This window comes from Rhinolophus sinicus, linkage group LG15, assembly GCF_036562045.2.
Source record: "Rhinolophus sinicus isolate RSC01 linkage group LG15, ASM3656204v1, whole genome shotgun sequence".
Taxonomy (NCBI): Eukaryota; Metazoa; Chordata; class Mammalia; order Chiroptera; family Rhinolophidae; genus Rhinolophus; species Rhinolophus sinicus.
In genome coordinates, this window is record NC_133764.1 from 1,063,619 (window position 1) to 1,074,154 (window position 10,536).

Sequence of the window (10,536 nt, forward strand, 5' to 3'; positions counted from 1 at the left end):
ACAGAAGGGCGATGACCTGGAGGAGGGCGTCACAAGTGAAGGTGAGGCCTTACAGCCCCGCCCCTCCATTGGCTGCATGTGCCCCAGCCCTCTGCCAGAGCATTTTCTGGTACCTGGCTGAGCTGGGCATCCTGGACCAGGAGCTTCTTGGCTCTGTCCCTTTCAGGCCTCATGCTGATGAGGAGAGTGTCCTAGCTTGTGACAATTAGAAGGTCACAAAGCTAGTGGACAGTAGGTACAGACTGCCATTCTAAGCCAACACGATCCCCAAACCTGCACTCCTAACCAGTTCAGCCCGCCCCCAAATGTTCGGCCCAGCAGGGGGAAGACATGCCATGCAGTCCACAGGGTACACGGGGAGCCTCCCAGGCCTGGTGTCCCGTGACGTCACTTCTGGGGCGCCAGCTCTATGGGTCACGTGGGGAAGTCCCCATCACGGTCCTCTACCCCCCCCTCCCTCTCTCATCCCCCTTCCCCTCCCATCTTGCCTCCCCTGCAGCCCACAGGCCTTTCCTCTGCTCTGCCTCCTCCCTCAGCCAGACCTTCTGGTGAGACGCCCCTGCAGGCACAGACCCTTGCTTGGTGGGGAGGTGGCGGGAGGGGGAATGTTCCTTGCCAAGTTTAAGTAGGACTCACCCCTCCAGCTGTCCCTGCCCTGCCTCTCATGCTAATCAGAAGGGAAAAGCTCCAAGTTGGGGGGAGGCAGGAATATAACTGCCCACCCCCCTCCTACTGCTAGCCGGACTTCCTGCTTGTCCTGGAGGTGGCAGAGGAGGAAATTGAGGCTAGGTCCGCAGGCAGCAGCGCACCCAGAAGCACCTCTGTCTCTGGCTGGCTGCTACCCTGCCACTCACTGCTCCCCCCTGGCAGGTGTTCCAGGCCAGTGTGGCAATGGTGGGGTCTCGTGCTGGGGTGACCCTGTGGGCACAAGCGAGTGGGACTCTGTGGGAAGCAGGTGGGATGCGGCTGTTTGAGCCTCAGTGTGGGCCTGGCCCTCCCCCAGTCCTGGCCCTTGCCTTGGTTTTGTATTGCAGAGTTCGATAAATTCCTTGAAGAAAGAGCCAAAGCTGCTGAAATGGTTCCCAACCTCCCGTCGCCCCCAGTGGAGTCCCCAGCCCCGGCCTCAAACCCCTCCGGCCGGAAGAAGCCAGAGCGTTCAGAGGATGCCCTCTTCGCCCTGTGAGCTGTTCTGTGCTGTGGCTCCCCAGATAGCAGGTCACCTCTCATCCCTGTCCACACGGGCACTGGCCACGCCTCCCATCCCTGGCCTCCATTGGTCCTGCGTTGTCGTCTCCATGGAAACACCCCTGTGTTTGCTCCCAGGCCTCCCACTAGTCAGGACCCGCTTTAGCCACCTTCTCTCTGGGCAGTGGGACAGTGGCACTGTAGCCAGAGGCACCTCCCCCGTCCCCGCCCCTCCTGCCCACAGGCTCCCTCTGCCCATGTTTCCTCCCAGGAAGAGCGGGCAGCAGAGCCCAGCCTCAAGCAAGGCAGTCCACTTGGGACTGTTTCCTGAGCAGACACTTGGACTGTCTCTCCTGTCACCTGCCCACAGAGAAGGGGGTCAGATCCCAGCCCCTTCTCCATGTGCCCCTGCCCCCTGCCTGGCTCAGCGGGTCTCCTTGATCTGGCCTGCCCTCCCATGCCCCTCTGATCCAGAAAAGGGCTTGTCTGCACCTGCAGGCTCGGTCTCCCTCCTGGACTGCTGCTCCCTGACGTGTGTCACCTTGTGGCACTTGGCATGCTCAGCACTTTAGATGACTCTGTGGGAAGCCGATGTGTGGGGTCTCATCTTCTTGCACCTCTTTCCATCACTCAGCAGCCATGCTGGAGACCGAGTGGCCCCTCATGGACTCACAGGCTCCTGGCATGGGAAGAGCAAGGGGCAGTGGGAAGGCTGCATGTAGCCAATGGACAGTGGCCACGTGGCACGCTGGCTTAGCTCCTGCAGAGATAACACTAGAAAGCAGACTGCCCCCATGCACACGACACGCTCCCCGCACAGTGGGCCCAGGCTGCGGAGGGGCTGCAGGGGGAGGAATTGCTGTGGCTTGCTTGGGCAGGCTGTGGGTTTGTGAGCATGTCCTGTGGCAGCCTCGGTGCCTCTACCGCCAGGGCCCGGCAGCCGACGGCTTTGCACTACGCTTAGAGATCCACGTGACTGACGGCCAGTGATACTAAGGTCCCTGCACTGTTCCTGGCCTGGGCCTCAGCCTTTTCCACAGGCTCTCCTGACAGGCCACCGATTTGCGCCTTCTCTGCAAGCCAGCCTAGAAGGGAACAGAGCTGGAGCCTCTCAGCCACGAGCCGGCCACACTGCTCCCGGCCTGCGTCCTCACTGGTGTGTCCCCTGGCCATGGGTGAGGTGCGCGTGGCTCGGCCCCAGTGGGGTCCAGCCTAAACCACCCTGTACTGCTGTTGCCCAGAAGAGAAAATGCCGCACAGCTGCTCCGCACCGGCTGTGATCTCGGGCCTGTGTCAGTGTTCCAGCACCCACTGCGCAGGTGTCGGGGCAGAACTTGGCCAGGCCACGGTGTTCCTGACCCATGGTGCGGCCAGCGCTTCCCACCTGGCAGTCCCAGCAGGGAGAAGAAGCTGGGCTTGCCGCAGGGGGAAACGAGCGCCGCCCGCAGCCTGTAGGAGAGCACAGCGGGGCAGCTGGGCGTGCTGGCGTCCCCAGGGACCCTACCCCATGTGGCGCCGCTGCAGCTTCCTCCAGAGAGTAGGCCTGGGCTCTGGCTGGGGGCTCGTCTGTCAGGACCGGCTGGAGATGCCACTGCGGTTCCTTAGAGGACACCCAGCAAGCCCTCCCTCAGAGCTCAGCCAGCCGCTCCCAGCCCCGCCACCTCTGGCAACATGTGCACACCTCAGTCTCCCCCACCTCCGCCCCGGCCCTCGGCCTGCCACACCTCTCTCAGCACTTCCTGAGGGCACAGCCCTTGAGGCCAGCTCGAAAGTCAAGATGGCTGAAGTCAGCGGGCTTACACGAGCTGCAGTGAAGGTGGCTGGGATGGCCCCGTGCTACCCGGTGACCCCAAATCATATCCCCAGCCCTTGGCACAGTCTGAAGGGATTGTCTCTGAGGGCCAGGGGCACACCCTTGCCAGTTTGCCAGCCCGTGCTGGCCAATCGTGCGGCAGCAGCAGCACCGCAGCAGCCGTCCAGCATCCTCTGAGGGCAGAGCCAGCCCCCCTCTTCTGTGGAAGGGAAAGTGTCCACAAGACGAAGCCTGAGGGGACTGAGGGGAGAGGAGGCCCCTGGCGGTGAGTGAAGCTGAGGCACGCGCCTGCCTGGGGAGACCCCAGCGAAGCTGGCACCCCAGCTCCAGCTGGGCAGCAGGTGGTGGTGAAGTCCTGCGGGCTGGCAGGAAGGCTTTGGCCCACGCAGAGAAGTGTCACCTGCCTCCCCAGCCTGGAGCCACCCGTCCTGCTCTCAGAGCACCTGAGGCAGCCTGCCCCTACCTGGAGGCTGAGGTGACGCTTGCTGGAGGCCTGCGCAGGAAACAAGCACAGGCCCAGATGTCCTTGAGGGCTGCTGCTCAGCCCTTCCTGTCCTGAGGCCGCAGGCACCCTGGGCCACAGCCCTGCCTTCCTTCCGGTGGGGCGTGCAGCCCACAGGCCACCTGCTTAGTGCAGGGAGCAGAGCCCTGGCAGCAGAGCTGGCCGATCCTACCCCAGGAGAGAGAGACCCTCGCGAGCCACCTCCTCTCCACAAGTGTTAGAAATCACAGATACAGTATGGACTTAATTACACTAAATTATTGCTGGGATTCCTTATAAGTACTAATTATACCTGATTATAGGTTAAAATATTTATTTTGTCAAAATATTTTCTTGAGGATGTGTTTAACCTTCCCTGTGTTCGCTGTGTGCTGAGACGTGCAGGCTAGCCATTCCCTCCTGCCTGCCTGCCTGGCACTGGGCAGCGGTGATGGCACTGAGTGCAGTGTGCCCCAGGCCCTGGTGGGCTTTTGGCCATCCTGCCCAGAGCAGCCCCTGCCCGGAACCCCCAAGCACCAAGCAGAGATGACCACCGGCGTTACCAGCATGCATGGGACAAGGGGTTTCAGAGCCCAAAGGGCTTGCTGCGGCCGGCCGGGGCCGGAGGGAAAGGTGACTGTTCCTCTGTCATCTGTCCTCCTGTCTGTCTGTCAGCCTGCTCAGTGTGAGTGACGTGCCATCTGTCCTGGACCAAGCCTTGGCTCACTGCCCTTCCCTCCCCCAGGGGTCCAGAGCAAGGGGGCCAGGGAGGTGTGGGGCCTGTGCTGGAAGGGCTCAGGATGGCCCAGGAGCAGCAGACACCGACTCCCCCAGCGTGGGGCGGGGGGCAGGCGCTGCTCTGTCGCTCACACCCTTGCCCCTCCTCTTCCGTCCTGCCACCACACCCCCTTCGCCTCCGCCCGCCCGTACATGTGTTCTCAGTCTGACCCAGCCTTCTGGATGGTTCCAGGGAGCTGTGGGCCAGCTAGGGGAAAGCTCCATGGAGAAGTGCTGTGCCCTCAGCCGGCCCACCGTGAGCCTCTCTGCTGTCTCCCGCTAGGACTCTGGGCTCCTCCACCCGGCCCACCACATGGGGAACAGCAGGCTTCACCACCTGTGGATAAGTGTGTGCACCCCTAAGACGCCCCTGTGGTGCCCGCCACTCCCAGGGCCCGTCTCCAGCCCTTCCTGTCCATGGGGGTCCGAGCCGGTCTTCCCTGCTGCCCACTCTCCCAACAGCTCTCAACTCCGGAGTCACACTGCTTCTCAAAAAACCTTCAGGCTCTCCAGGAGAAAGGGGGATGGATATTTATTTCCTAAAGTTTGCAATTCATTTGTGAGGGTTCTCAGGATTGTTGGGGGCTATTGAGAAAAAGAGTGTTGAGTTTGTTGTCCAGTTGTCCCAGAAGTTTGGTGTTCTGTCACTGTCATGCGCTTCTGCAGGCGGAGCCAGTTCTGGAGGGTGGGTCAGAGTGACAGCAGAGCGTCCGTCCACCCACTGGCTCTCCTTCCAGATAGCGTGTGTCTAGTTTGTGTTCTTGCATGTAAAATACCCCACAATAAACAAACAAACAAACAAACCATTCCTTTGTGATCTCTGTTGAGTCAGCCGTGACTATGGAAGGGCTCACGCCTGTTTTCTTTAAGCAGGGGCTGCCTCGGTGCCCTGCTGCTCGGAGCAGCCTGGGAAGCCCACCCCATGGCCTTCCCCCATGCCCGGCTTCCAGAGGAGTCTGGGCTGGAGGAAAATCCCTGAGCCTGGGGCACAGCCCAGTTTGGAGGCACTGGTTGTAGCAACTGTAAACCCGCCCCGGCCTGCCTGAGCTGTAGGACCAGGGGCCGTTGCTCTTCCTGTGTCTCATCCGGGGTCCCAGGGGTGCGGGGGGGGCACTCCCCCACCCGGAGCATCTGAGGCCTTGAGCAGGCAGCCCTGCACCACCACCTTAGCACCCCATGAGCTGGGCTCCCCAAATTTGGCTAGGCCTTCAAATTGTTTGGAGTTTGTGCTAGGGACTGAATTTGAGAGCTGCTGCTCCAAGCAATCCCCGCTTTTAGTCACAGCTTTATTGAGATATCCCCATAGCATTAATTAACCCATTTGAAGCATACAATTATTAGTATATTCACAGAGTTGTGCAACCATCACCACAATCAATTTTAGAGTATTTTCATCACCCCCAAAAGACACCGCTACTCTTTAGTGGTCAACCCCCTATTCCTCTCTCCCTTTTAAAAAATGGAGAAGTGGGCAGGGAAAACCATCTCCGTGACCAGCAGGCAAGGCTGCCCCACCCACCCTGAACACCAGCCCTCCTGGGAGGGTCAGGGTGGGTGGTGGGAGGTGGGCATGGCCGGGAGCCGCACGGGGACAGACATCAGCCCAGGCCAGAAGCAGCAGCGCCCAGCTCCCTTCAGCCAGGTGCGTCCCTGGGCTTAGGGAGCTCTGTAGAGACCCTGCGTGTTTCCAGCCAGTCAGCGTGAGATGGAGCCCCCACACCAGGGGGAACATGGGAGCGGCCTCTGAAGGGTGGGAGGCCGGCAAGCCCCAGTCCCTGTGAATAGGGGCTGTGCCCCTAGCCCTGTGGGAGGCACTGGGGCGCCAGAAGAAGCCTGAGCTGTGTCCCTGTCCGTGGAGAGGGGGCTAGCCGTGAGACACCACCGGGGACTTGCCAGGACACCCGGTCTACTTGTGCTTTCAGCCCAGGTTCCTGAGAGTCTGCTGTGTGCAGGCTGGTGCTAGAGGAAAGGGGCTGCTCGGGTCCTGCCCTGGGGGAGTTCGCAGCCCGGTTTAGTTCCCAGAATCAAGGGCACTGAGCAGCCGGGAAGCACTGGAGCCTCCTTCTGGGGCCTGTGGGGCAGGGAGGCCCTGGGGAAGCAGCCACGCTGTTGCTGTTTCAGTAGGCAGGCCAGCCACGGGGAAGGGGAAGGGGAGTCAGCAGGGTGGGGAGTCAGCACCCCTGGCGGACACTGGCCAAGATGCATCTCCCCATATGTAACCGTAACCGCTGTTCCTTAAAGGAGGGGTTCTGTGGAAGAAGGAGGTGGGGAAATGCTGGACTAAAGTTAAGCAGTGTCAGGACCTGTTTGTCCAAGACAAGGGTAGTCTGTGGTCCAAACTCCTCATTCAGAGACGGCATATTGGAACTTTCTTGGTTGTGGCAGAAATGTTTGATTTAATCAGAAAGAGGGATGTATTAGCTTATGTAACGGAAAAGTTCAGCTTCAGGTACAGCTCGAGGCAGGTGCTTACAGATTTGGTCAGGAACCAGCCTCTCCCCATGTCGTGGCTCTGCTTCCTCTGCGTTGCCTCTTCCCCAGTGGATTGAAGGCTGCCTGCAGCTCCGGCCTGACATTGTGCTGGCAGAGAGAGGCTGCCTCTTTCCCAGTAGTTTCAGCAGCACAAGTCCCAGAACCCACCCTGAAACACCAGACTGTTAGGAGAGGGAAGATGAAATCTGGGAGGCACAAACAATAGGCGGTCACTGCCGTGTGGATGGAGAGGACCAGCATGGGCGCGGCACACACGCAGGCACAACTTGGACAAAGACACACTTCTGAGTCCTCCTTCAGTGCTCTCTCCTCAGCCCTCGGCTGTTTCCCTTCACTGGAGTCCTCAGAGGCGCTGCTTTCCCGCTATAGTTCCCTTCCCCTGAGATCTGGGAGGGGCAGTGTGGGAACACTGTGGGTCCTATCATGGCTCATGGCCCCCTGCCTGCTAGACCCCCATCAAAGCATCGAAGGAGGACAGAGTTTAAAAAAAGGGTCTCTTTTGGTATTGAGGTGCTGGGGGTGGGCAGAACCACAGTCCTTGCATAGGCATGAATCGCCAAGAAATTCCAGGTTATTTCAGAGGAGCCCCTGCCGGTTCCGGCTGGGTGGCCCGCAGACTGGTCTGGCCCAGGGCCTCCAAGCCCGGCCCTCAGCATCCCTGGCCCTCAGCATCCCAGACCCTCAGCATCCCTGGCCCTCAGCAACCCTGGCCCTCAGCATCCAGGGAGTCAGCATCCCAGGCCCTCAGCATCCCTGGCCCTCAGCATCCCAGGGAGTCAGCATCCCAGGCCGTCAGCATCCCTGGCCCTCAGCAACCCTGGCCCTCAGCATCCAGGGAGTCAGCATCCCAGGCCATCAGCATCCCAGGCCCTCACCATCCCAGGCCCTCAGCATCCCAGGCCCTCAGCATCCCTGGTCCTCAGCATCCCAGGGAGTCAGCATCCCAGGCCCTCTGCATCCCTGGCCCTCAGCATCCTAGGGAGTCAGCATTCCACGCCCTCAGCATCCCTGGCCCTCAGCATCCCAGGCCCTCAGGATCCCTTGCCCTAGGCATCCCAAGGAGTCAGCATCCTAGGGCCTCAGCATCCCAGGCCCTCAGCATCCCAGGCCTTCAGAATCCAGGGAGTCAGCATCCCAGCGAGTAAGCATCCCTGGCCCTCAGCATCCCAGACTCTCAGCATCTCAGGTCCTCAATATCCCAGGGCCTCAGCATCCCAGGCCCTCATCATACCAGGGAGGCAGCATCCCTGGCCCTCAGCATCCCAGGCCCTCAGCATCCCAGGCCCTCAGCATCCCTGGCCCTCAGCATCCCAGGCCCTCAGCATCCCAGGCCCTCAGCATCCCTGGCCCTCAGTATCCCAGACCCTCACATCCCAGGGAGTCAGCATCCGAGGCCCTCAGCATCCCAGGCCCTCTGCATCCCTGGCTCTCAGCATCCCAGGGAGTCAGCATCCCAGGCCCTCTGCATCCCTGGCCCTCAGCATCCCAGGGAGTCAGCATTCCACGCCCTCAGCATCCCTGGCCCTCAGCAACCCTGGCCCTCAGCATCCAGGGAGTCAGCATCCCAGGCCCTCAGCATCCCTGGCCCTCAGCATCCCAGGACCTCAGCATCCCAGGCCCTCAGGATCCCAGGCCCTCAGCATCCCTGGCCCTCAGCATCCCAAGCCCTCAGCATCCCAGGCCCTAAGCATCCCTGGCACTCAGCATACCAGGGAGTCAGCATACTAGGCCCTCAGCATCCCTGGCCCTCAGCATCCCTGGACCTCAGCATCCCATGGAGTCAGCATCCCGGGCCCTCAGCCTCCCAGGCCCTCAGCATCCCAGGGAGTCAGCATCCCAGGCCATCAGCATCCACGGCCCTCAGCATCCCAGGGAGACAGCAACCTAGGCCCTCTGCATCACAGGCCTTCAGCATCCCTGGTCCTCAGCATCCCAGGCCCTCAGCATCCCAGGCCCTCAGCATCCCTGGCCCTCAGCATCCCAGGGAGACAGGATCTAGGCCCTCAGCATCCCTGGCCCTCAGCATCCCAGGGAATCAGCATCCAGGCCCTCAGCATCCCTGGCCCTCAGCATCCCAGGGAATCAGCATCCCAGGCCCTCTGCATCCCTGGCCCTCAGCATCCCTGGCCCTCAGCATCCCAGACCCTCACATCCCAGGGAGTCAGCATCCCTGGCCCTCAGCATCCCAGGCCCTAGCATCCCTGGCCCTCAGCATCCCAGGCCCTCACATCCCAGGGAGTCAGCATGCCTGGCCCTCAGCCCCCAGGTCCTCAGCATCCCTGGCCCTCATCATCCCAGGCCCTCAGCATCCTAGGCTCTCAGTGTCAATGGCCCTCAGCGTCCCTGGTTCTCAGCATCCCTAGCCCTCAGCATCCCAGGCCCTCGGCATCCCTGGCCCTCAGCATCCCTGGACCTCAGCGTCCCTGGCCCTCAGGATCCCAGGCCCTCAGCATCCCAGGCCCTCGGCATCCCTGGCCCTCAGCTTCCCTGGCCCTCAGCATCCCAGAGAGTCAGCATCCTCGGAAGTCAGCATCCCAGGGAGTCAGAATCCCAGGCCCTCAGCATCCCAGACCCTCAGCATCCCAGGGAGTCAGCATAACAGGCCTTCAGCATCCCAGGCCCTCAGCATCCAGGCCCTCAGCATCCCAGGCCCTCAGCATCCCAAGCCCTCAGCATCCCTGGCCCTCAGCATCCCAGGACCTCAGCATCCAGGCCCTCAGCATCCCTGGACCTCAGCATCCCAGGGAGACAGCAGACCAGGCCCTCTGCATCCCTGGCCCTCAGCATCCCAGGCCCTCAGCATCCCTGGCACTCAGCATACCAGGGAGTCAGCATACTAGGCCCACAGCATCCCTGGCCCTCAGCATCCCTGGACCTCAGCATTCAATGGAGTCAGCATACCAGGCCTTCAGCATCGCTGGCCCTCAGCATCCCAGGCCCTCAGCATACCAGGCCCTCAGCATCCCTGGCCCTCAGCATCCCAGGGAGTCAGGATCCTAGGCCCTCAGCAACCCAGGCTCTAAGCATCCCAGGGAATCAGCATCCCAGGCCCTCAGCATCCCTGACCCTCAGCACCCCAGGCCCTCAGCATCCCTGGCCCTCAGCCCCCAGGCCCTCAGCATCCTTGGCCCTCATCATCCCAGGCCCTCAGCATCCCAGGCTCTCAGTGTCAATGGCCCTCAGCGTCCATGGTTCTCAGCATCCCTAGCCCTCAGCATCCCAGACCCACAGCATCCCTGGACCTCAGCGTCCCTGCCCTGGCCCTCAGGATCCAAGGCCCTCAGCATCCCAGGCCCTCGGCATCCCTGGCCCTCAGCATCCCTGGCCCTCAGCATCCCAGAGAGTCGCATCCTTGGAAGTCAGCATCCCAGGGAGTCAGCATCCCAAGCCCTCAACATCCCTGGCCCTCAGCATCCCAGGCCCTCAGCATACGAGGCCCTCAGCATCTGAGGCCCTCAGCATCCCAGGGAGTCAGCATCCCTAGCCCTCAGCATCCCTGGCCCTCCGCATCCCAGGGAGTCAGCATCCCAGGCCCTCAGCATCCCTGGCCCTCAGCATCCCAGGTCCTCAGCATCCCAGGCCCTCAGCATACCAGGCCCTCAGCATCTGAGGCCCTCAGCATCCCAGGGAGTCAGCATCCCTAGCCCTCAGCATCCCTGGCCCTCCGCATCCCAGGGAGTCAGCATCCCAGGCCCTCAGCATCCCTGGCCCTCAGCATCCCAGGCCCTCAGCATCCCAGGCCCTCAGCATCCCAGGGAGTCAGCATTCCACGCCCTCAGCATCCCTG

The 10,536-nt window shown here is 61.7% G+C and overlaps 1 protein-coding gene across 8 annotated transcripts in view; it reads left to right on the top strand.

Annotated features, from left to right (window-relative positions):
* The window catches only part of TOM1L2 (target of myb1 like 2 membrane trafficking protein), a 109,922-nt gene extending 104,863 nt beyond the window's left edge, over window positions 1–5,059 (top strand). For 5 of the 8 annotated variants that reach the window (XR_002139386.2, XM_019753739.2, XM_019753741.2 and 2 more), the window contains 2 exons: window positions 5–41; window positions 1,035–5,059. Coding sequence is in view for 7 of the 8 variants with exons in the window: in XM_019753739.2 (XP_019609298.1) it covers window positions 5–41; window positions 1,035–1,183 (186 nt within the window). In the remaining variant the exon portion in view is untranslated. Of the gene's footprint in view, window positions 1–4; window positions 42–499; window positions 549–1,034 lie in introns of all 8 variants that reach the window. The other 3 variants (XM_074320044.1, XM_074320045.1, XM_074320046.1) reach the window with 2 other exon arrangements.
* The last annotated feature ends 5,477 nt before the right edge of the window (window positions 5,060–10,536 follow it).